Source organism: Anguilla anguilla, chromosome 11, assembly GCF_013347855.1.
Source record: "Anguilla anguilla isolate fAngAng1 chromosome 11, fAngAng1.pri, whole genome shotgun sequence".
Lineage (NCBI taxonomy): Eukaryota > Metazoa > Chordata > Actinopteri > Anguilliformes > Anguillidae > Anguilla > Anguilla anguilla.
This window is the reverse complement of record NC_049211.1, coordinates 27,018,201-27,044,681: the sequence shown is the minus strand read 5'-3', so window position 1 is coordinate 27,044,681 and position 26,481 is coordinate 27,018,201. Positions and strand designations below refer to the sequence as shown.

The 26,481-nt window shown below is 47.8% G+C and overlaps 1 protein-coding gene across 1 annotated transcript; it reads left to right on the top strand.

The window, feature by feature from the left end:
- Positions 1-1,335: 1,335 nt before the first annotated feature.
- On the top strand, positions 1,336-25,805 carry LOC118208696 (serine/threonine-protein phosphatase 6 regulatory ankyrin repeat subunit C-like). Its single transcript, XM_035383611.1, has 28 exons — positions 1,336-1,576; positions 4,345-4,428; positions 9,593-9,671; positions 9,752-9,822; positions 10,294-10,494; positions 10,808-10,895; positions 11,447-11,589; positions 13,050-13,262; positions 13,762-13,840; positions 14,005-14,119; positions 14,229-14,311; positions 14,562-14,679; positions 14,799-14,867; positions 16,598-16,738; positions 17,357-17,419; positions 17,717-17,828; positions 18,072-18,143; positions 18,600-18,801; positions 18,929-19,016; positions 19,255-19,372; positions 19,720-19,939; positions 20,194-20,281; positions 20,496-20,579; positions 21,133-21,278; positions 21,421-21,503; positions 21,747-21,829; positions 22,157-22,248; positions 22,401-25,805. The coding sequence occupies exons 1-28, from the start codon at positions 1,550-1,552 to the stop codon at positions 22,640-22,642; spliced, it is 3,204 nt and encodes a 1,067-aa protein (XP_035239502.1). The 5' UTR covers positions 1,336-1,549; the 3' UTR covers positions 22,643-25,805.
- The last annotated feature ends 676 nt before the right edge of the window (positions 25,806-26,481 follow it).

Here is a 26,481-nt window from a genome sequence, read left to right as displayed (position 1 = left end):
TATATAGCACCTTTCATACATAAAATGTAGCTCAAAGTGCTTTACATTCAGCACTAAGATCAAAGCAATATTCTCTCTCTCTCTCAATTTTTTTCAGTATCAGTTGTGCTTTATTGGCACGACAGTAAGGATTCCAATGTTGCCAAATCAATACAGTATTGATAATTTTAATGAACAGAAAATGATAGTAATGTTAACTGTATATGTTAGAATTAGTATAAACAAATACAAATATATACAAAAAGTTTATACAGAAATACATAGAATACATGGAAGCATTAGTATGGATAATACAAAAGCTATTTAATAGATCCTATGTTTTCTCTCATTTCATGACAAATCATCACAAATTGTGCAACTAGGTTTGTTGTGTTGTGTTTGTTTGTTCCCCTAATAATATTCTAACTTTTTATATCTGACAAAATAGAAAAGGTGGGAATTTCAACAGTAAGTTTGGTTGAAATCATTTTCGAATCTGTTCATATTTTTCACAAAAATAGAATGAAGTTCATTTCCATTTAAATTTATTTTTTTCTAGCCAGCCATGTTTTTTATGGTGACCTTTTTAATGGCTAGGTTATAACCACTGATTCTGTATTTTGTTACTTATTCTCTATATTGGATTTTTAAATTGTATAATGTATTCTGCCAATTTCTAATCTCTCTCTGAGGTTTTGTAGCATTGTAATTTGTAATGTTGTTCAGTTTTGTTTTGCCAATAAAGCATGTAATGTATTACTCTCTCTCTCACACACACACACACACACACACACACACATACAATGGCATATGCAGCCCTTTGTAGTCTTTCAGATTGTTTTTCTCTGGTGTTGTACAATCTTGTAAATGACTGCCTACGTGTGTCACTCACTATTTTTGATTGGGTCTCTCAAGATGTCGGAATAATTGTCAAATATGTTTTTGGCTAGCTTATTCCATTTACAGGTAAAGCAAGAGGGGCACCAATTTGAAATGATAATTGGAGTATTAGTCACTAAACTAGACTGCCTTTCAATCAGGAATTAAACGAGTGAAGCCTATAGACCCTCATGACTTCTGCTGTGACTTTGCAGCTTCTTGTGTTGCTAGATGGCATGAAAGGCCACCTTTGCTACCTTTCAAAATAACCCAGAGTTTGTAACCTGTCTGTGTACTCATTATTGAGAAGTATTGGGTTTAGGATACCTGAGCCCAGATCTGCGTTTATTGGGGGCACTCTCAACCTGGAGTAACTTACTTAGTGCAAAGTACCACTAGAGGGCGCGCCCGTGATATGGGTTGTAATACACAACTGTGGTTGTAACAAGCTCTCTCCTTTCATGCTGATCTAGGACGTCTCTTTTGCACGGCTGCCGTACCGCCGCCACTCCTGTAGGCGGATACTGCTCTGTCGGGAGCAGTCTATCTCAGCAATAAACAACGACGAGCACAGACGATACCGAGCGAACGACCCTATCCTTTAATAATAATCATAATAAAACAAAACTACCATCAGTTACCTCTCAGTCCCATCCTAATGAAGGAGCTTCGCCCTGACTGACTTTGGGAGATGGGAATACTCAATATAACAGACCAGGTAAAGAAAATAATGAAATGCGATGCGCTGGAAATAGAAACACGGTCGTTTGTCTTTCTTTATTTATTCTTTTTTTCTAAGGGAGGGTTCGTTTCACAAGCTTGGGCCAGAGTGGACTAGGAAAGCCTGGCGATTTACGGCCTAGTTAACGCTAGCTCGTCACATTCGCCGTTATTTTATTGCACCATTCGTTTCGTATTTAAAATATTTCACAAATGTTATATTTTGCTTTAGAAAAGTTCGCCAGTGTTACTGTTATATACTGCGTAGATATCTTGGTCTTCATTGTTAGCGTTAGCTAGGTAGTGAGCTATATTACATTCACTACATGTTAGCTTAGTAGCTAACGTTTAGCCTATGTTGCTGAGCTCGGGCTCTGACGTTTGTCGACGGCATGCTAGTTAGCTATATGTTGTTTTTATATTTTATAAATGTATCGCATGGAAGTTCTAACTTGCTATTTATTTACCCAACGGTGTCTATAGCGAAGAAAACGATGTGGGAGTTATTAAGTCGCAGGAAGCATCGAGAGCTATTAGCTTGCTAGCTGGCGCTAATGCAAATCTCATGAATTAGCTTATCGTTACGGTGATGTAGCTCGTGGCTAGCTAACGTTAATGTTAGCTAGTGGGTTATTTAGGCGGCCAACCCTCTAGATTCCCTTTCATTCACGGCACAAATAAATTGAGGTAATGTTAGGTCTAATGCCAGGTAGCTAGATAATAGTTAGAATACCACCAAACGGCGGGCAACCAGCTTACATCCGCTAGATAGTGCAGTCTACGCAGTTTCAAAACAGAAAGTTAGCTAACGTCAGGTAACCTATCTAGTAGTAGTAGGTATGGATGCCGGCTTAATAGCTTTCTATCTGTCAATTGTTCTGGCAGTCTTGGCGAACTGTTTAGTCCGCGCTGTTCGCTGGATAGTTTGGCTGCTTTATATCCTGGTAATTTGGCTAGATTAGTTAGTTAAATGGAAGGTTGGAGGTTAGCTAACACTGGCGCTCTGCGGATAGTCTGGGGACGTATGCCGCGTTTTATTTTCGGCGTCGGTCTACTTTTTCTGCCACGAATATGACATTAGCAATAGCTAACCGGGGTTGCCTAAGGCTGTTGGCTAACTTGTCTATTGTTATGTTGACATTTTGTTTGGTAAATTACGTGGCTAATTTACGACTGAGTAACGTTAACTATCAGACAGAAATAATGCCACAGTGGGGAAAATGTTCAGGAGTGGATCAGTTAAGCTCAGTGACTAGCTGTAAGTTATTACACTGAAGCTGAAGTTGGTTTGACTTATGCGTTAGGCTTGCTGGCTAAGTAGATAGCTAGTTGTCTTAGTTTGCACAAAAATTATGCTATCGACAAAACCCAGTGAGTTACAAGTGAGACGTTTATGAATAGCTTTTGTCATGACCGTGTTCTAAATTGACTTGACATAAGTTTGCATACATCAATAATCCTATCTTGGAAGTTGGATATATCGTTGTAGAATATATGTTCGTTCGTTTAATTTATACAGCGTATGTCTATGTGTCTGGCACTGAAGAGACTATGATTGAAAGCCTGAATACCTCAGCAGAAACATAATTTGGCGTTAAATGTTCTGATGGTAGTCCTGAAGGAGACCGAAACCGAGTCTCTTCTGGTCACGCCCATATGTCAAAAATACCTCCAGTGTTAACGAAAGTAAGAGACCAGTTTGAGTTTTACAACTTCCTGCTCTGGTTGAAAAGCACCGCCAACGCGTTTAAAAACGTATTTTCTATAACGCAGTTCTTTGAAACGGCTTTTCAAAATTGTGAATGATCTTTTGTATGCCTCATTAAGAAACGTCTGATAACTTGTATATTTTTTTCACCTCTACTGTATATGTTAATGAATGGAAAATGAACGCATTTAATTAAAATTTTTTTAAAAAAAAGCTTCTTTGAAACGGTTGGACAGAGAAGGTTGCGTGTGTGACCTCTGAAAAATTTGATTATCCTTAGTACTGTCTTCTCCTGGGCTACTAATTTAGTTGGGCAGATGCATTTTATGTGGGCCATATGGAAATGTTGTGAAAAAAAATAATGCAGGTTTGGGCTATTTTTCAGGTAAGCTGTAAGTGAAGACAAGTTAACAAAAAGTACATGGATAAGTAGGCTGTATTTAAATAATTCCATAATATTAAATTCACTGTGTAGGCTAAATAGTATTACATTTTTTGTTTCAGAACGTGAGATCACTTGAAGCATATTCCCACTGAATGTTTCACTCTGTGTTGTCACTTACCATTTCCTCATTTCCATAAGACCAAAAAATGTGTGCTGTGGAACCAAAAGTGGTATGGCAATATGTCTTGGACTTCCTACTGTGATCTGATTATAATTATGGAGTTCGGTAGTCCATCATCAATATCTATCAAATTATACTTTCAACTGTGGACTGATCATGATTATTTAAGAATGGACAAGCAAATATCTTCCCCAGTTACTGAACTGTCTGTCTACAGTGCCATCTCAGAGCTGGGTTCCAACACTCCCAACCAGCTCTCACCATGCTGAGTTTCATGATTATTTTCCAGGGTCAGTATTGGGGAAGGTGATAGTGGGTCAGCCGGTAAGTAACTCATTAATCAGGAAACGAGTCCCCCATGAGACTTTTAGCATTGAATAAGGGCTGGTCCAATCAGAAATGGTGGCAGGTTATCTTAGGGTTATGCCCGTATCTCCAGTGTGTTATGAACTGAACCAGTTAGTGAAACATTCCCTTTGTTTTGCTTTTCAGCCCCCACTGGTCCAGGCTATATTTAACAGAAATGCTGAAGAAGTTCAATTATTGTTGCACACGAAGGAAGAAGTCAATGCACTGGTAAGTGGTCATGATGAGACGTTATTTCCCCTGTGAAGAGGCAGTTCTCGTCTGAGTGGGAGTGAGTTCCTGCAGGTTTACTGGTTCCCCAAGCGGGTGTTTGCAACATTGAATAAAGAACAGTTTTTTTGTTCGTCCCCCCCCCCCCCCCCCCCCTTTTTCTTCTCGAACCTGTCACACGGCGTAAGTAGCGCTGAAATGTGGGGACCTTTGTCGGTCGTCTCTCAGGGGCACACGCTAACGGCGAGAGGTTGCCCGGTTACCACGAGGGCGGCTTTCAGACGCTGGTGTGGCGCAGCGCGAGTCGCTATTTAAAGTAGGATGTCGGCTGGAGGCGAACCCACGGCCTAGCTGTTGCTAAGCACCTGTAATGCAGTGTGTGTGTTCCCCCCTACTCCGGTCTGTAAGCACTGGATCTGAAGAAATGTGCATAGCATCTTAGTTTTGTTGCAACGGTATTTGTAGTTTAGCGTATTGAGTAGTCATTACTGTTCATATTCATTTAAAATAAATTTTTACCTCCTGTTTTTGTTTTCAGTTTCTGTTTTTTTTTTTTTTTAATTTGGGATTTGCAGCCGTGTTTGCGCAGCTGTCCCAGTGTTGCGCAGTCCACCGGAGAACCGCGGCCCCCATGCAGCTGGCGCGGGCCGACCGCAGGTGTCCCCGTCTGCCAGCGGGGGCGCTCTCGAGCGGTGTGGTGCAGAGGCCCTCCCAGTACAACACCCCTCCATCTGTAACACCCTGACCCTTACTGAGCATGCTCGAGCTAAGAGAAGGGTGCCAGATCCATCACCCTAACTCGGCTCAGGCCACCCACGCTTTCGGCAGTAGCGACCTGTACTGAAGAGCCTCTGTATTGGCCTGTTATTGATTACGTGCCCCCATGCTGCCCGGGCACACAAGCGATTCATTCTCATCTGCCCTGGTGCGGAGAAGGCCACCGTCAGGCCAGAACAAAAGTGGGTTTGTCATCCTCACACACAAAGCCAGAGGCCGAGCCAAGGGCCAGGTCGGCTCCGGCCAGCGGTGCGGCCTTTCTTCACTGGCCCACCCCCCAACCCTCCGCCCCGTTGTCTTTTTATCTCCTGGGCATTATCTGCCCAGCTGTGAAGATTGTGTGTGTGTGTGTGTGTGTGTACGGGTGGGTGTGTGCGCATGCATGCATGTACACATGCCTTTATAGGCCCCAGAAGGCATGTGTTGCTAAGGTTTGGAGCTTCATTTGTTCATCTTTGATTTCCTTTCTTTCAGGTTTGGTTGATTTAAGGATGTCTGATCTTGTTAGGTTATCATTAAATATTGTTCCATTTAATCTTACGCTCGCACACACACACTGAACTCTCTCTCACACATTCACACACACACACACACACACACACACACACTCATTCTCTCTCACACACACTTATATCTCTCTCACCCATTCACACACACACACTCACACTCTCTCACACACACACACTGATCTCTCTCTCACACACACACACACGCTCATACTCGCACACACACTGATCTCGCTCTCATGCTCACACACACACACACACACACTGTGATCTCACTCTCATGCTCACACACACACACACACACTGTGATCTCACTCTCATGCTCACACGCACACACACACACACTGTGATCTCACTCTCATGCTCACACACACACACACACACTGTGATCTCGCTCTCATGCTCTCACACACACACACACACACACACACACACTGTGATCTCGCTCTCATGCTCACACACACACACACACTGTGATCTCACTCTCATGCTCTCACACACACACACACACACACACACACACACTGTGATCTCTCTCATGCTCACACACACACTCACACTGATCTCGCTCTCATGCTCTCTCACACACACACACACACACACACACACACACACTGATCTCGCTCTCATGCTCACACACACACACACACACACACACACTGTGATCTCACTCTCATGCTCTCACACACACACACACACACACACACACTGTGATCTCTCTCATGCTCACACACACACACACACACACACTCTCACACTGTGATCTCTCTCACACACACTGATCTCGCACTCATGCTCACACACACACACACACACAGTAATCTCTCTCTCATGCTCACACACACACACTGTGATCTCACTCTCATGCTCACACACACACACACACACTGTGATCTCTCTCTCTCACACACACACACACGCTCATACTCGCACACACACTGTGATCTCGCTCTCTTGCTCACACACACACACACCTTTTGCGGTTGTGGCGTGGCATTTGCTCATGTCCACGTTGCCTGCGGTGTCCCAGAATAGCATGTGGGTTTCTCTGCAGAGCCTTCAGCTCCGGCACACAGCTCTCTGGGTCGCGACTGGCCCGATGGCACGCCGATCGATAGTAAATCAGGCCACTTACGCATTGCTAAAAGCTCATAACCCTCTGTCTGGATATTCCAGTAAGTAATTTATTAAAGAATATTAAGTAGTCAATAAATGGCTCTGTCGGCCTGAGCGGTTAACCGTGATTGGCGGTGCAGGACCTGCCGATGCTTTGTAGGCGCACAGTGGAATTGGCTGGGGCTTGGAGGGGTCAGAGGTCAAATATTGATGGCAGTTTCATTCTGGGAAACATTTCAGTATGAATTGGGAATGACTCATTGCCTCTTGCCGCTAGGACATGGCCTTTTCCTGGAAGTGTGCTAATATGAAAAAAGGAACGTGAGATGAGCCCTGGCTCACTGTGCAACCTCTTCGCTGAGCGAACGGAACTGCATCAGGACATCAATATTACGCCGTTCTTCTAGCGTCTTTTGGCACGGTTTTAATCGAAAGCGCATTAAATTAAAGTAAAAGCTACCGCTGAAGTACATTTCCCTAATGATACCATGCGTTTGTGAAAACCTGAACGAACAGCATTGGTTGTAGAATACTGCAGTATCGTGGCTCTCTCACAAATGTGACGTTGTTAAGATGTATTTCTGTGGCTGATTTGTTCAGCCATTTCTAAATGCAGCGCTTTCCCCCCCACTTGTTAGCAGTGCAGCTGCGTATCTATAAACGGGGTTGTCACCCGTTGGGCCGCAATAATTTTCTGTAGAAAGAACCTGCTGTCAGGTGCCGCGTAGTAATGAAGGCACGTGCCTGGCGATTAGCTAGATGTCAGTAGCCGCATATTTTAAACCACGTGACAAATGTTAATTACCGTTGCTTACGTTGTTGCGAGTTCTTGACGCGCACTTTGAACTTTCTTTCCAATGTGAAGCACAAAAATAGCCCTCGAATTTAACCGGCAAATTAAGCTTCACGTGCTGAATTTGTGCCTACAAATTAAAAAAAACTGCAGGAAAGGAAGCCAGATACAGTATTTGGCTGTGAGGTAAAAAAAAGAAAAAAAATCCAAATCATTTTACTCTGCTGAAGTACAGTGACTCCCCAGTAAAATGACTTGAATTGGAGAAGGCAAAGGATTTGGAATACTAAAGCTAGCTTGATGGTACCGTCATTTAAATTCTCTAGTTTGTGGGGGATAGAATGGGTGTGTGTGCACCAGACATATTTTGTATGTTTACAAGAACAGAAAATCTTTAAGACTGATTATGTCTGATTTCCATTTGCTTTGAAGCATTTCCTACATTTGGTGTGGAAAAAAGTAGTTTTCTGTTTTGTTGAGTAAATGAATGAGTAAATCAGCATTATCAAACATTTTTGTACAAAACCAGTGTCAACTCCGGTAAAATGTCTCATGTTAAGGAACTCCCTACCCTTTGGAATCAAATCCAGGTTGTTGTGGTTTTTGACAACGGAGTGCTGTGTGCACAGCAGTTTAAGAATAACTTGACAAACATTTACATTTTTAAAAAATAAATATTTGAACTTTCAGAAGAGAGGCTTTGAAGTCTGGTTCAAGTGTCTTGTAGGTAATTTTGAGAACTCTGAATGTCGGAGTCTCCTTTAAACACTGCACGCATTTTAAATAATTCTAAATCATAAAAATAATTGTAAACATGAGGCCTCTGGGGGTTTGGAATGAAGCCTACCTTGACGGGGGAGTATTGCTGAAATGGCTGGCTGTGTTTTGGAAAATATTGCAGATGCTGTTACGTTGGTCATTTGTTAATGAAAATAAAGAGGGCCTCTGAAGTAGGGGGGTGGTTGTAGACAAAACAAAAAAAAATGAAATGGCGCTTTGCGGATCAGTGAGCGGTTTCCTGGCTCGGCCTGTCCGCCTCGGCCCGCGGAACCACCCGGCTCGATCACGCCCGTCATGAGTCATACCATCCCTCCGCATTCCAGGAGGGGTAGCTGCAGAGTGGTCACGTGACTTCTGCCGACGGGGAGAGGATGAGGATTGGCCCTTTGCATCAGAATTTTTAAAATAGGGTGCCAGGCCTGAGGCCGGGAGTGGATATCGACATCACTGATGTCAAACTTTAAGCATGATAGATGGCAGAAATTCACTCACTATCTCTGCCAATCATGCCGTTAGCCCCAGTGCTATGATATTCTCTCTTCCAACTGAGTTTGCTGACAAAATACTGCTTCATCCCGCTGCTTTTTATTTTGGCTACCACACTGTGTTTAACATGACGAAGTCTGGAGGATGTTAAGAGGATTACAGCAAAGCCAAATAAAAGGTTGTGGTAACATTAGGGTAGAAATGGCTTTCCCGTTCATTGAAATTAATTCAATAAATGGGCTTGGTTGTTGGAGAGCCTGTCAGTTGTGATTTATGTGTCCAATTAGTCAGAGAGCTCACTACCAGGATTGTAAACGTCTAATGTGCCTATCATAGAAAACATAGCTAGATATATTTTCAGTAATAAAACATTAATAGTCGCTAGTTAAATGTTAGCAGATGGAAGTGCATACTAGCTGAGTGCAGTGCGCTGGACATTTTTCTCCTGCAGGTGGCGCAGCAGAGGCCCCCCGTTTTGGCTCAGAGAGGTGCCAGTAACACAGGAGAACGAGCGGGGATTTATTGAGTGGAGGTCGATGCTCTGCCTCTTGCTCTTCCCTAAAACCAATAAGCTTGGGACTAATCCCCGCCCTGTGCTCTCTCTCTTAGAATCGAATGAGCTGGGGACTAATCCCTGAATTTGCTCATCCCTAAAACCAGCTAATGGAGAACTAATCCTTGCCCCCTGCTCTCCTCCCCCCCTCAGGACCAAGAGCGCCGGACTCCTCTACATGCTGCTGCTTGTCTGGGCGATGTCCATATAATGGACCTCCTCATTAATTCAGGTAGAGTTTGTGTGTCTGTGTGTCTACCTGCTGTGTGTGTGAGTGTGTGTGTGTTAACGTCTCTTCCCTCCTTCCTCCAGGTGCTAGTGTTAATGCTAAGGACCATGTGTGGCTGACCCCACTGCATAGGGCAGCTGCATCCCGCAATGAAGTAGGTCAACATTTTTTATTTACTAGGGAAAATTATTTTAATCTACTGTTCTTCGATAGAACACTGACTTGACGTTATTGTCTGACAGTGGCATGCAAACACTTTGGCCCCCCTGGCCAAATTTCATGTTTTGTAGGGGTTAGGCAAAAAAGTTGCAGAAAATAGCTGAAACAGCAACCAGACACTCACTCTAGTCCCTCATTCCAGTTGAGCAGTCAGCCAGTGTTCCCCGTCATTTGCATAACTTAGTATTAAAATGAAATGTGATCTGAGGTCAAAATGGTCTCTCAATATGTTTTCTACTACGGATAGTTAGCTAGCCATCTACTCCCATTCAAAACTGCAGTTATCCTGTTGTAGCAAAACTGTAGCGAAGTGTCTTCATTTTGATGTAATAAGTATGGCACACGTTTACACCAAACTGCCTAGCTAGCTGTAACGTGTGTTGTGGACGCCCTTCTCCCCCACCAGAGGGCAGTAAACCTGCTGCTACGCCAGGGCGCCGAGGTGAACGCGCGGGACAAGTTCTGGCAGACGCCGCTGCACGTGGCGGCCGCCAACCGGGCCACGCGGTGCGCCGAGGCGCTGCTGCCGCAGCTGAGCAGCGTCAACGTGGCCGACCGCACCGGCAGGACCGCGCTGCACCACGCCGCGCACAGCGGGTACCTGGAGGTGCGAAGGGCTGGCGGGCGCGGGGGGTGGGGCTGGGCCGGCGGACTGGGGTTTACAGAGAGGGACGGTTGGCTTCTCAGGTGGGGAGGGAGTGTTCTGTGTGGATGGGGTTGTAAGTTTGGCTCAGTCGTTCTGTATCATAATCCATGTACTAATCATCCCTAGACCATTTTTAGATGAAGTTATTTCTAATTATAGCAGTTGGCTGGCTGGATGCTGCTGCGCCGTGTGATTCAATGAGATTGTATCAGTTATTGGAGATGATGTTCAACTGATCATGTTGTTCTCTCTTATGCGCATCTTCTACCCCCAGATGGTAAAGCTGCTTCTGAACAAAGGGGCCAATCTGAGCGCGTGCGATAAGAAGGAGAGGCAACCAATCCACTGCGCTGCCTACCTGGGTGAGAGGCCACGCCCCCTACCCGCTCAGACACCCACATCACATGATTTGTGCGGAGTGCATGCGTTCATCTTATCTCACACACACACACACACACACACACACACACACATAAATTGACATTGAGCTCTCCTTCAGATTCAGATAAATTCAGATTCTGGCTTTTAGTATAGTATACCTGATGTCTTAAATTCATTGTCCAAGAGCTGATGTAACTAATGGATAATGTAATTTGACACAAAACCTCATCCAGAGCTATGTACCGTGTATTACCGGATGAAAATTTGAGACAGAATGAGGAGATAATTGAATAACTGGAAAGCCAGTTAGATTGTACCATAGACCGTATAAAAATTGTACTGATCAGATGACTGAAGGATTTGATTGACAGTGCTGTTCATTGGTGTATCAGAGCTCCAGCTTTGCCCTCCTATTGTAATCCAGTCAGAATCAGCATTCACTAGCACGCCCCCTCCCTCCCGGACCAATCAGTGTGGAGCATTCGCTGGGTGGGCCGAGCTGACGGCCCCGCCCCTTCTCCCTCCCCCACAGGGCATTTGGAGGTAGTGAAGCTGCTGGTGTCTCGGAGTGCGGACGCGGTGTGCAAGGACAAGCGTGGGTACACGCCCCTCCACGCCGCGTCCGCCAGCGGCCAGATCGACGTGGTCAAGTACCTGCTGCGGCTGGGGGCCGAGGTGAGCCCCGCCTAAAACTAACCCCGCCCCCGCAGAGGGCTGTCAGTCAGTACTTTCTGTGATGTACATTTCTGTAATGATCAATCAGAAACTGCTAATGGAAATGCTCCTTTTCAGACCCTATGTAATTCTGGTGCCTGTAGTATTTGACACAGGTTGTAACCTGAGTGCAAAAGCTCTTGACGTGTATGCTTTTGACCTACCCCATTCCTCTGGTTGGCCTTAGCTATCACATTAAGGAAAATCAGTGTTTGCCAAGTTAGTTAAGAACCAGGTTGTATTGCGTAACATTTCCAAATATTCAGGGCAGCATCACTCACCAGCTTTAAAGACATCCCATTTCTCAGAGTATCTTAAAATGAATCTTTGTGTAGCCTCAGAAAGTGAGCTTACATTGTGTATATTTCTTTGGCAGTGTTAATCCAGGTTTTTAAAGTTGGAAGGGTCTTTTTGATGCCAGCAGTGGGTGGTTGTTGTTTTCCTGCTAGGTGCTAGAAACATTTTAATATGTTCCCACCAGACTGAGGTCTGACAGAGCACAGGTCTTTCACAGTGGACAGCACTGCAGCTCAGAATGTCTTTCACAGTGGACCGTATTGTAGCTCAGCATTGCTACAGACCAGAGAGATCCCAAAAGCACAGTCTACCTCTGGGGAAAATGTTTTATGTGATTTTTCCATCTAATGCAGAGTGTCCGGTTATATCTGAGAAGGGCTGCAGGCTTCTAGCCCAGCACTCAAACGCCTGATTGGACTAATCTGCTAATGGTGGTCGTTGATCAAGACCTGGATTTGCTGAATAAGCGGTTTTTAGTGCTGAAGAGCCTGGCACCCACACCAGCCCTGGACACTGATCCCGTGGGGGAAACGGTTTCCCTGGCCACTCAGCATAATCACCGGCTGCCTGCTTGATGGTTTCTAGTTCATGTAGAAATGATTGTAACTACATTTGGATGGAAGACATTTGCTGAATTTTTAGCAGCTGTGTTGAGATGCATTTGAGGCTCTGGGCAAGAGGAAGTTTTGTCGGCTTCATAATGGCCTGATTAGTTCTTATTATTTTTTTTTTTTTTTTTTTTTTTTTTTTTTTTTTTTGCATGTTTCTGATTTTATCTGTTAACCTCCTCCCCCCCCCCCCACCCCCCCCCCCCCCCCCCCTTTAGAAGATACTATCCTCAGATTGGTTGCCAGGCTGTTTATGAGGGCTAAATGTACACAACTTTATTATCTTTATCAAGATTAAATGATAATGATTCAAAGATAAAATCCACATGAGATGTTGGTACTCACGTAAAGCTGTGAGCAACACCACACACTAGCTATGTAGCTAACGGCGCTCTAGAAAAGCTGCTGCGTTTAGCTAGCTGTTGGGTACATTTTTACCAATTTAAGGTTTAACCCGTAAGTGATTATCATCCTGGTCGTTCATCTGATCCTGACCCGACCCCTCCTCTGCCCCAGATCGACGAGCCCAACGCCTTCGGGAACACGGCGCTGCACGTGGCCTGCTACATGGGCCAGGAGGCCGTGGCCAACGAGCTGGTCAACCGCGGCGCCAACGTCAACCAGCCCAACGTGCGCGGCTACACCCCCCTGCACCTGGCCGCCGTCTCCACCAACGGCGCCCTCTGCCTGGAGCTGCTGGTCAACAACGGCGCCGACGTCAACATGCAGGTCAGGGGAGGGCGGGGCCTGCCCGTGTCTTGGTGGGATTGGTCGGTTGAGCACCTGCGGTCCTGATGCTCCAGCTCTGTGTGAGGCGCTCTGCCCCACTGGGACGGCCGTGCGGATCAGCTGCAGGGCTGCAGGGAGAAAGGCTGTGACAGGCCTTCTAGTGGGAACTGGATGAAAAAGTATAGCCTGAATAATGAAACTGTGTTTCTGGGACTGTGCAGTCTGCCGGAATACATTGAGTATTTTGCCTGACTGATTGTTTAATGGCTCTGTTGGTTTTGAGTGTGATTATACTGGTTTGATGGCTGTATTGGTTTTTGTTTACTGTGCTTTAATGGCTATTGGTTTTCGAATATTGCAGTTTAATGGCTGTTAGTTTTTGTGTGATTATTATTGTGATTATTTAATGGTTGTGTTGTATTGCGGTGTAGCGGCGTTTTGATTTTCAGTGATTGGCGTGTGATGGTTGTGGGCTGACGGCTGTGCGTTTCCCCCGCAGAGTAAAGAAGGGAAGAGCCCTTTGCACATGGCCGCCATTCACGGCCGGTTCACACGCTCCCAGATCCTCATCCAAAACGGTGAGGGTCCCCCGCCACGGGGAACGAGAGGCGACACACTTACTGAGCGTTTGAGCGCCAATCGCATCTCTCTCTCTCACACGTTCTCACGTACTCTCTCTCTGTCTCGCTCTTTTTCTCTCGCTCCATCTCCCCCCCTCCCTCTCTCTCCCTCTGTCTCTCAGGCGGAGAGATAGATTGTGTGGATAAATATGGCAATACTCCTCTTCACGTTGCTGCTAAGTACGGCCATGAGCTGCTGATCAGCACCCTGATGACCAACGGTGCTGACACAGCCAGGTGAGGGGCGGGGCCAGAGGCGCCGTGTGACCCAACGGGGAACAGACCCAACGAAGGGCTGAACGTGCTCCTCCTTACTCTCTGTCCGTTTGTCCGTCTGTCCGTCCAGGCAGGGGATCCACGGGATGTTCCCGCTGCACTTGGCCGTGCTCTATGGGTTTTCAGACTGTTGTCGCAAGTTACTCTCCTCAGGTGAGACCACCCGTGAAACCGACTGCTCGTCGGCATGGCAACGGTTCTCTGCATGCAATCTTTCGTCCCAGCATGCCGTTGCTAAGCAATTTCATTGAGATTTTGTTGTCCTGGATATGTGACCGAAACTAATTTGTCTAGCTGCCCCTTCAATAAAAGTCATGCACATACCCCTGTCCTAGCACAGTCTGTTCTAGAACGTTCTCATCTTCTCATCGGCTGTTTGTTTGTTTCTATGGTGACCCCGCAGGTCAGCTGTACAGCATTGTGTCGTCTCTGAGCAACGAGCACGTGCTCTCAGCCGGATTCGACATAAACACTCCGGACAACTTCGGGAGGACCTGCCTGCACGCTGCTGCCTCTGGGGGGTGAGCCGGGGAACCGCGGCAACGCCGTGACTGACGCCTCGTCCGCCCTATGAGCTCTTCTACTGGATGTGGAAAGCCTCTCTCTAATATGGTTCCTTTCCTTTTCCTTCTCTCTGCAGAAACATTGAATGTCTTAACTTGCTGTTGAGTAGCGGTGCTGACTTGAGCAGGAAGGACAAATTGGGAAGGTGAGCTTCTGCTGCTTAAAACTGTGTTTAAGTGCTTATTGGCTCGTCTGTGTTGGCATTTTGTGAAATTTTAGCCATTTTAAAGGTAGACCCCGTATAACCAAAAAAAGTGGGGCGATGCCACAGGTAGTTCAGAACTGAGCAGCTACTAAAGTGTATGTAAAACTAGCTATTCTTCAGATAGAACAAAATAAACTAATGCTAGTTTTATGTATGCTGTAAGTATCTTGTGGAAGAACATGTTTTGGTGGTCATTAGGTCAGTATTGTCTGCTTTTGATGTCGAGTGACTGCTGGTATTGAGCATATCTGTGTTTGAGTGAGTCAGTGCTGGTATTGAGTGTGTCTGTTAGTGAGTCAGTGTGCTGGTACTGAGCGTGTCTGTTAGTGAGTCAGTGCTGGTACTGAGCGTGTCTGAGTGAGTCTGCTGGTATTGAGCGTGTTAGTGAGTCTGTGCTGGTATTGAGTGTGTTAGTGAGTCTGTGCTGGTATTGAGCGTGTTAGTGAGTCAGTGCTGGTATTGAGCATGTTAGTGAGTCAGTGCTGGTACTGAGTGTGTCTGAGTGAGTCTGCTGGTATTGAGCGTGTTAGTGAGTCTGTGCTGGTATTGAGCGTGTTAGTGAGTCTGTGCTGGTATTGAGCGTGTTAGTGAGTCAGTGCTGGTATTGAGCGTGTTAGTGAGTCAGTGCTGGTACTGAGTGTGTTAGTGAGTCAGTGCTGTTGCTGAGTGTGTCTGAGTGAGTCAGTGCTGATACTGAGCATGTTAATGAGTCTGTGCTGTTGCTGAGTGTGTCTGAGTGAGTCAGTGCTGTTGCTGAGTGAGTCAGTGCTGATACTGAGCATGTTAATGAGTCAGTGCTGTTGCTGAGTGTGTCTGAGTGAGTCAGTGCTGTTGCTGAGTGTGTCTGAGTGAGTCAGTGCTGGTACTGAGCGTGTTAGTGAGTCAGTGCTGGTATTGAGCGTGTTAGTGAGTCAGTGCTGGTACTGAGTGTGTTATTGAGTCAGTGCTGTTGCTGAGTGTGTCTGAGTGAGTCAGTGCTGATACTGAGCATGTTAATGAGTCAGTGCTGTTGCTGAGTGTGTCTGAGTGAGTCAGTGCTGTTGCTGAGTGTGTCTGAGTGAGTCAGTGCTGATACTGAGCATGTTAGTGAGTCAGTGCTGTTGCTGAGTGTGTCTGAGTGAGTCAGTGCTGTTGCTGAGTGTGTCTGAGTGAGTCAGTGCTGATACTGAGCGTGTTAGTGAGTCAGTGCTGTTGCTGAGTGTGTCTGAGTGAGTCAGTGCTGATACTGAGCGTGTTAGTGAGTCAGTGCTGTTGCTGAGTGTGTCTGAGTGAGTCAGTGCTGATACTGAGTGTGTTAGTGAGTCAGTGCTGTTGCTGAGTGTGTCTGAGTGAGTCAGTGCTGATACTGAGTGTGTTAGTGAGTCAGTGCTGGTACTGAGTGTGTCTGAGTGAGTCAGTGCTGATACTGAGCGTGTTAGTGAGTCAGTGCTGTTGCTGAGTGTGTCTGAGTGAGTCAGTGCTGATACTGAGCGTGTTAGTGAGTCAGTGCTGTTGCTGAGTGTGTCTGAGTGAGTCAGTGCTGATACTGAGTGTGTTAGTGAGTCAGTGCTGTTGCTGAGTGTGTCTGAGTGAGTCAGTGCTGATACTGAGCGTGTTAGTGAGTCAGTGCTGTTGCTGAGTGTGTCTGAGTGAGTCAGTGCTGATACTGAGCGCGTGCATTTTGGCTGCAGGACTCCACTGCACTACGCGGCGGCTAACGGGAACTCGGCGTGCACGGTGGCGCTGGTGAGCACCGGGGCCGATGTCAACCAGCCCGACAGTAAAGGCTGCACCCCCCTGCACTACGCTGCTGCTGCTCAGGCCTTCTGCCGGTGAGCCTGCGCCCCTCAACACACGCACCCTATACACACACACACACACGCATACACACACTCACCCTACACACATACATACACACACACGCATACACACACTCACACAAACACATACATACACACACACACGCATACACACACTCACACAAACACATACATACACACACACGCGCACCCTACACACATACATACACACACACGCATACACACACTCACACAAACACATACACACCCTCAACACACGCACACTCACCCTACACACATACATACACACACACGCGTGTGCATGCGCGTACACACTCTCACACGCACGCACACACACACGCACCCTACACACACACGCATACACACACTCACACAAACACACACACACATGCACTCTACACACACACGTGCACACTCACATGCACACACACACGTGCGCACGCCCACATGCACTCACACAGAGATTAATCTCTCCATAACCGAGCTGCTTTTATCTGATCTCTGACGCCTGATATTAAAGCATGATGTACCTGTGGTCCTGGTGACCGGGCACGTTTGTAGACTGTGCTGTATGTCAATGCTGTAGAGGGTTTGTGATGTAATGTATGCACACGTCTGCTGGTGTTGCAGATTGGACAGGAATTCCACCGGGGCCCATCTGAGTGAGGAGGACAGGGAGAAGGAGACGTTTTTGTGAGTATGCCGTACCCCGTCCCATGTCTGTGGCCTGACCTTCCCCCCCCCCCCCGCTGCTGTGGCTGTGGTATCTGCCACACCCACGGATTGAGCGCGCTAATGGCGGTAGCCTGGCCGCATTAGCACTCTCCCCAGTGCCCGGGTGGAGCAGGGAGCTGTTCTGATTTATTCATGCAACAGGACCCTCTATCTGCTCTCTGTCTGATTCGAATGTGCCTCTGTGTCTGTCTGTCTGTGTGTGCGTGTGTGTGTCTGCGTCTGTGTGCCTGCGTGTGTGTGACCGTGCGTTTGCAGCTGTTTGGAGCACTTGCTAGATAACGGCGCGGACCCGTCTGTGCGCAACGTCAAGGGTTACAGCGCCGTCCACTACGCGGCTGCGCACGGCAACAAGCGCAACCTGGAGCTGGTGAGTGCCGCCACACCCGCTCCGCGTCGCCGCCTGCAGGCCGGTCCCTGAATTACGCGGCCGTACTGCTCAGTAGGACCACTCACCCGCATGCGAGCGCTTCACACACATGATGTAAAACACCAGATGCTAAGATTTGGCTCTTTTTAGTGATCTTCAGTTCAGCTCCGCTTGCATTTGCTCATTACTATGGTAGGCCCCTAATGCCGAATGCCACTCTGTGTTTGTCTCTTCCTTCCACAGCTCTTGGAAATGTCCTTCAACTGTCTGGGAGATGTAGAGAGCAGCGTTCCGGTTAGCCCCCTGCACTTAGCTGTGAGTACCCAACACTGCGACTCCGCTGACCCCTCTAACCCACCCAACACTCCCGGCACTCAGCCGTGTGAGGCGTAGGCCTTCTAACGCTTAACAGCGAGGGCAGGGATCTCACCTAGTTCACCACCAGTGTGCACCTCCTTTAGCTTCGGCGGAGAGGGAAATTATTGAACCAGTTTAAGCGGTGTGGAGAAAGGCAGGACTTTGCCAAGACACCAGGGAACCCCGTAGTCTCTGAGTACCATGGGATCTTCAATGACCACAGCGACTCAGTACCTTGTCTTCTTATCGCACTGGGGTGTTGGGGTTTGGTTTTCTGCCCCCTACTGGTTGGCTAGCAGCACTTCCAGTACCGGCTTTGTTTTCCCGGGTCTCCAGCCCTCGGCTGCTTAGCGTGGTCCGTTAGGCAGCAGCAGGGCGTGTGGTGGGACGGCTGCTGACTGAGTCTCTCCTCAGGCCTACAACGGTCACTGTGACGCGCTGCGCGTGCTGGCAGAGACGCTGGTGAGCCTGGACGTGCGAGACGGCGGGGGCCGCACCGCGCTCTTCCTGGCCGCCCAGCAGGGACACGCCCCCTGCGTGGAGCTCCTGCTGGCGCACGGGGCCTCCTGCCTCCTCAAAGAGGGCCGGCGGAAGTGGACCGCGCTGCACGCCGCAGGTACGAGTGTGTGGGAGTGTGAGTTCAGTGTTTTGAGTGTGCGCTTGAGAGTGCGCGCTTGTGTGCACTCACATAACCCGTGTGCTCTGAGAGTATCTGAGTGTGGCTCTGTCTTCCCGCTGGTCAGCCGCCAACGGCCACACGGAGTGCCTGCATCTGCTGATCGACAGTGGGGAGAAGGCCGACATCACAGACATCACGGACCTGCAGGGACAGTGAGTGTTTCCTTCCCACGATGCACTGCCAGTACTGTTCTCCCTGCTGGAGGCCTGCATGTACGCTGAAGCCTAAAGTTCAAGCCTTTTCTGTGCTGCTGCAGTAGTGATGCTAATGCTAAAGCTCAGGCTGTTTCTGTGCCGCTGTGGTTGAGATGCTAATGCTAAAGCTCAGGCTGTTTCTGTGCTGCTGCGGTTGCTGCTAAAGGCTGAAGCGGAACATGTGGTGCTGTTGCAGGACTCCCTTAATGCTGGCTGTGCTGGGCAGCCACACTGACTGCGTTCACCTGCTGCTGGAGAAAGGAGCCACAGCCGACGCCGGGGACAAGAGAGGAAGGACAGCCCTGCATCGGGTGGTGGGTTACTCCGGATTAATGTAGAGTGTGTGTGTGTGTGTGTGTTACTCTGGATTAATCTAGAGTGTGTGTGTCTGTGTGTGTGTGTATCACACCAAGAAATGATTTACGAAAAGATGTGATTAGACATGATTAAACAGTGTGTCTGTAGAGCTGCATTAGCAGAAGCAGAAGCAGAGGGGTACAGTGTGTGTGTGTGTGTGTGTGTGTGTGTGTGTGTGTGTGTGTCTGTAGTAGAGCTGCATTAGCAGAAGCAGAAGCAGAGGGGTACTGTGTGTGTGTGTGTGTGTGTGTGTGTAGAGCTGCATTAGCAGAGGAGTAAGCGGCGCGTGTGTCTCCCCCTACAGGCCGTGATGGGCTGTGAGGAATGCGTGCTGGCCCTGCTGGACCACAGCGCCTTGGCGCTCTGCCGCGACTCGCAGGGCCGCACGCCGCTGCACCTGGCGGCCTCCTGCGGGCACGCCGAGCTGCTGGGCAGCCTGCTGCAGGCCGCCGCCCACTCCGACCCCCTGGACTGCCTGCTGGACTACAGCAGCTACACCCCCACACACTGGGCTGCCTACCACGGTGAGCGGCGCGGTAGAGCGGGTCCTCCCGCCGACCGCTGTACGGGCTGCAGGAAAGCACAGCTGGGGGAGAGTGATACGCACCTGGCTGTGATTGCACTCGTATAACAGTGCTAGATGCGCTTGGTACTCCTAATAGTTACTGTCTGTTATCAGTGATGTTAATGCCTGTTCTCTGTTAGTCGCTGTTATCAGTGTACAGCTGTCATTTTCTTCCTTCCCTGCTGGACATGAGTTGAGCTTTTGTCTTCTCAGGCCATGAAGACTGTTTGGAAGTTTTACTTGAACACAAACCATTTAGTATCCAGGAAGGAAACCCTTTCACCCCATTGCACTGTGCTCTGTGAGTACGCCGACGTCCCCGCTTTACCTGCTTCCGTTCTTTACACAAATGTGTGTGTGTGTGTGTGAGAGAGTGCGTGTGTGTTTGGAGGAAGAGGGGGTTGTGAAAGCTCTTTATTTCTATTAAACTCTGGGCATTTCATGTTCAGCCCCACTGCCTGTGCTCTTGTGTTTGGCGCAGTACGGTAACGGGCCGCTCTCTGTCCTCCCTGCAGAATAAATGGCCATGAAGGTGCCGCAGAGCTGCTGCTGGAGACCGCCGGCGCCCAGATCCTCAACAGCAGAGACGACAAAGGAAGGTGAGAGAGCTGAACCTGTGTGTGTGTGTGTGTGTGCGCGCACTCCCTCGAGTGAGTTTACCTGTGTGTGTGTGTGTGTGTGCACTCCCTCCAGTGTGTTTACCTGTGTGTGTGTGTGTGCACTCCCTCCAGTGTGTTTACCTGTGTGTGTGTGTGTGCACTCCCTCCAGTGTGTTTACCTGTGTGTGTGTGTATGTCTCCAGTGTGTTTACCTGTGTCTGTGTGCGTGCACTCCCTCCAGTGTGTTTACCTGTGTGTGTGTGTGTGTGTGTTTACCTGTGTGTGTGTGTGTGTCTCCAGTGTGTTTACCTGTGTGTGTGTGTGTGTGTGTGTGTGTCCCTCCAGTGTGTTTACCTGTGTGTGTGTACTCCCTCCAGTGTGTTTACCTGTGTGTGTGTACTCCCTCCAGTGTATTTACCTGTGCGTGTGTGTGTGTGCACTCCCTCCAGTGTGTTTACCTGTGTGTGTGTACTCCCTCCAGTGTGTTTACCTGTGCGTGTGTGTGTGTGCACTCCCTCCAGTGTGTTTACCTGTGTGTTTGTCGTACCTGCAGGACCCCGCTCCACGCGGCCGCCTTCGCTGAGAACGTCGCCGGGCTGCAGCTGGCGCTCTGCCAGGGCGCCGAGGTCAACGCCGTGGACCACGCCGGGCGCTCCGCCCTCATGGTCGCCGCCGACAACGGGCAGACCGCCGCCGTCGGTGAGTGTGCCGAGCGGGAGTCATGCGGACCGGCGGTGTATCAGATGAGCTGCGGTGTTCAGCGTGCTCTTCAGTTTTGTCAGGAGCAGTGAAAGATGGCGGTGGGTTGTGAAGCATTTTTATCTGAACCTCTTCCCTGCAGAGATCCTGCTCCACCAGGCCAAGGCGGACCTGACTCTGCTGGACCTGAATAAGAACACCGCTCTACACCTGGCCTGCAGCAAGGTGAGGGCCAGGCCACGCCTCTGAACACGCCCCTGCCCCGCCCGCAACGGGTGCAAAAATATCTGAGATCATATGATATCGATTGTGCTTGGAATGCCAAGAAGACTAGCTGTCTGGAGTAGTGTTTTAAAGTTATGTTCCAGTCTTACTGTTCATGGTCAGGTCTATTTACAGTAAAAATTCAACACTGACTCATGATGTGTTGTTGGGTGTGTGTGTGTTTGTGTGCAATTTGTTTCCCAGGCTCATGAGATGTGTGCCCTGTTGATTTTGGGGGAGATCCAGAATCCGACTCTCATCAATGCAACAAACAGCGCACTACAAATGTGAGTTAACAGAAGGGGGGCAGGGTGACCAGTGTGAGGTGGGTGGGGCTACCAGACTGGTGTGTAAAGGTGGGCGGGGCTTCCAGACTGGTGTGTAAGGGTGGGCGGGGCTACCAGACTGGTGTGTAAGGGTGGGCGGGGCTACCAGACTGGTGGTTTTAAGCTGTAAATTGTTCTTAATGTGACACTGGCGGTCATGGTCTCTGAAGGTTGCGTTGAATATGCTTGTCACGAACAGTTAATATCCAAGTTAATAACAGTCAGATTAACCTGTGCTTTATATAAAAAAATTTAAATCCATGCTTCTCTCTCTCCCCCTCCATGCAGGCCCCTCCACATCGCGGCGCGGAACGGCCTGGCGACGGTGGTGGAGACGCTGCTCAGGCGCGGAGCCACAGTGCTGGCGGTGGACGAGGAGGGTGAGTCACGGCCACGCCCCTTCCTTCAGCTCCCTTCTGTGTAATATATCCCTGGTGATGATGGGGCTGGATGTGATACAACAGGACTGAGGGGCCCTAATGGTGCCTGTGTGTGTGTGTGTGTGTGTGTGTGTGTGTGTGTGCACCCCTAGGACACACCCCAGCCCTGGCCTGCGCCCCCAATAAGGACGTTGCAGACTGCCTGGCCCTGATCCTCTCCACCATGAAGCCTTTTCCTCCCAAAGAGCCCGCCGGCGCCCCCTTCAGCCTGGGCCTGCTGAAGCACTGCGGCATCGCGGCCGGCTGCGGGCCCCTGCCCAACGGCAGCCTGCGCCACGCCTACGCCAAGGACCGGCACGGCACCATCGGCCTGGACGGCTGCTTCTCCGAGTGACCCCGCCCCCCGGCGACCCCGCCACCCTGAGCCGGTGACCCCTCCCAACGCGCGTCACGCGAGCAGGAGAACGTCTCTGTGCGTCTGTGTGTGTGTGCGTGTCTGACTGCGCGAGAGTCCGTGTGTGTGTGTGTGTGTGTGTGTGTGTGATGTTCTGTAGGGGTGCAGTCAAACCTATATGCAATTACAGGCCCTCTCTGCCCCCCCTCCCCACCCCCACCCCCCTCTGAGTGGGCAGCTCTGCTGAGTCCCAGCATGCACTGGGCTTCGGCAGGTAATTGGAATGTAACTGCAAAAAAAACAAAAAAAAAACGGACTTATGGGTAATGACCATCGAAAATGAATTCAAGTCAGAGAAGTGTATTTTTGGTATGAAGCATTTCTCAGCATTTAAATTTTAATTTTATTTTTTTAATTATTCGCGTCGGATGGTCACGGAGAGTCATTTCTTTTTGGCCACTAATCTTGATTTGCGATTTTAAGGTTTTTTTTTTTTTTCTTTTCTTTTCCTTCTTCGCTTGCGTACGGCACGCCCTGGGGAATGTGAACGTGGATGTGTGAGGGGTCACCGATCGGTTTGCCCCTGCGTTGCGTGGGATTGGCCCGGCGCTACTCCGGAGGGTCGCAGGGTCACATGGGGGGGCAGCCGTGGATTTGACTGCACAGCGTTGGGAGGGTGGGCCGGGTGGGGGGTGCGGTTGTGACAGTGTGCAGGAAAACCCCGCCTTCAGCCGGCTTGCCCAGGGTGGCCTTTTCCAAAATCGCCCAATCCGGTGGCATCCAGGGATGCATTCTGCTGTGCTGTTTGTGGCACAGGCCTACCACCCTTTCTGCTGGTTATCTTTCATACAGAGCACTCCAGTAGTGACACAAAGAAAATATTTGAATCACCATATGAAAATTTGAGGGCGAAGTAGCCAGGCAACTTCCAATGAGCTGCTCTCAACCTTCTTGCTGGAAGGGAAAGCCAAAACAATCGTTGATATGGAAAAATCGCACCCTTCCAAAAAAAAGCCACTCCCCCCCCCCCCCCCCCCCCCCCCCCCCCCCCCCCCCTCCCCAACCAACAGAGAAATGCCCCGTGGGCGGGGCGTTAACCTGGTGCCTTGTGGGTAATGCAGGGGCGCGGTTTTCCTGCAAGCTGCGCCAGAGCGTAATGGATGGGATTAAAACGGGGGGTGCGAGTGTGATCCAGCGTTGTGTTCCTGGGAGAACCCCCCCCGTACACACACACACACACACACACACACACACTTTCCCTCCAACCACCCTGACACCTTTAAACCGATGGTCGTTAATGGCAGCCTTTCCTTTCGTTTAAATAGCGCAACTTGAACTTGAACAATTTGAAGAAAAACGTGAAGCACACACTGATTAAAACCGGGTCATGCCATCTTATTTATTATCATCGTCATTATCATTATTATTATTATTCCATTTATAAGAAGTTGATAAGCTCGATTTAAGCTCTTGTGGGCATCTTGCACAGTTGTAGATAGAAGGGTGAAAATTTGGCCAAATGTGAACACTATTTTCTAGGTAAAGATTCCACAATTTTCACAATCAGTCTATTTTAACTTGTGGAGATCTATTGAAACTTTTTGCACAAATAGCGATTAAGGGTTTTGCTCGATTAAATACGTGTTCTTTTTGTTTATTTTCTTCCTACGTAGCTGCTAAATATTTGCCACCTCATGTATTGAATTTACATTTTGTTTTCCTCTTTTTTTAATTTTTAATTTTTTTGTCCCCCAGACCTCAGAGAGCAATACCCTTAGACAGCCTCCAAATTTATGCGTTACTTTTTTGTGTGGTGCCTTTTTTGGAAGAAAAACAAGTTTCTTTCATTAAATGAGTTGCACTTTTTTCCTTCACATTAATTTAATTATTTGTCTGAAAATGTAGTTTAGTGTACTGAGCTGGAATGTTTTTGACTAATAAAAAGGAATGACCAAAGGTAATTATGTTACTGCTATGATGGCTTTCATTGTTACGATGGGGAGCACATCATTTAAAATCAGCCCGGCGGCCATTTTAGATACTGGCATACTGCAGTTTTACGATTTCCACCCACTTCATCACTCCGGGTAACATTATTACATACCCTCTCAGTATGGATGTACTCAGTGGTGTTTAAAATAAGTCTGTTGTTTCCACTGCATTCAGTAGAATAACGTTTATGTCTCTTGTGGATTGGCCAATATCTCTGGTATTGAGCTTGCAAAGATCAAATCAGATTGTTAAATAGATTCATACCATTTTGTTCCCGAATTGTTTTTTTCTTTTTTTGCTCTGCAATTTTTTGCAACAATTTATTAAATGAGTTTTTATGACTTTTTTCAATGACAATCAATATCATAAGGGCTTTTAATTTATGAGGTAATGCTTTCTTCACTTTGTTTTGCTTAATTAAAAAAAAAAAAGAAAAAAAAGAATTCCACCTAAACAACTGACTGCTTTTAGGCCCGTGTAATGACGTGTGTGCTTCCGTTTTTCTTTCGTTTAAGAGAAAATGTGGGAAAAAACAAAAAATGAAATTGATGAGTACCTCTGGGCAACTAGTTCTATGATTGTTTATACCAGTACAACTTTTGCTCCTTTTATGCTAACCGTTGTGCTTCTACTTGACATTTGTTAGTAGCAGTCTTACTTTGATTCTACGTAGGTTTTGCTCTCCTAATCCTCTTGCCGTCGTGGCTGAAAGGCAGACGAATTGCGGTGCAAAATGAGCACGCGTGCTGACAGGAGGGGAGGGGGAGAGTGCGTGATGGGGGGTCATTGTGTCATTGTGACGCCTGGAAGCCCGTGGAACGGCAAGAGGACCGACGGAATACCAAATAGCACAGTTCCTTAAACACCGCGGTAATCTTAAAAGAAGTAGAAGCAACCTGAAGAAAATTAGCATCAGTGCGTTAGATTTGCAGCGTTTCGCTGACTGAGATTTTCATTTTTGGTTCCCTGGTACATTCAAATGTAGGGCTGGGAAGGAACCAAAAGGAGAAAAAAAACAAAATGAGGGAGAAAAAAAAAAGAACAAAAGCTTATCTTGCACCCACGTGTGGCCAGTACTGGTGTTTCACAAGGTCTTTAATTTTGAATTTCAAAGCCTTTAACATGAATTTTAAAAAATTTAAAAAAAAGAATAGATATCCTTTACAGTTTGTGGAATGGCATATGCCAAAACCAGTGGCACTGCTGTTCTTTGTAAGGATGGTACTATAATGCTGAAAATGATTGTATTAATCTACCTGAATTATTATTATTTTTTTTTTGGTTTCTTTTTGTGTTGTTTCTTTACGCAAGCCTTTTCTGTGATGTCAGGGGTAAGCGAGGTGACGTCACACGAACAATGAAGCCATTAGACGACGTTCTTATGAAGCTTGAGAGGGTGGTGGGGAGGGTGGGGTTGGGGGCGGGGGTGTAGGGGGGGGGAGCAGCCCAGCAGGTTCTCCTCGTGTGGTGTTACGGTGTGACATTTCATGGGCAACGAATTGAAAGTTCCTCACGGGTCATGTGTTTAAACGGGCAAAAAAAGACCTCCCTTTTCTCCATTCCCTTTAAGACTGGATACTGGGGCTAAAATGTGGAGTAATTATGGGTGACTAGGGTGAAGGGATGGTCACTTTTGCCTATTGGTTTTTTTTTTTCTTTTTTTCGTTTTTCATTTATGCCTGTTCGTTTACAAATTGGGTATATAGATATTCATATTTACAGGGGCAGTGTGAAACCAGTAAGCTTTTTAGATTAGAAAAAAGATAAAACGAAAAAAGTAATAAAAATAAAGTTAAAAAAAATACATAAAAATGTCAACGTACAGTTCCACTCAGCCCTAATCCAAA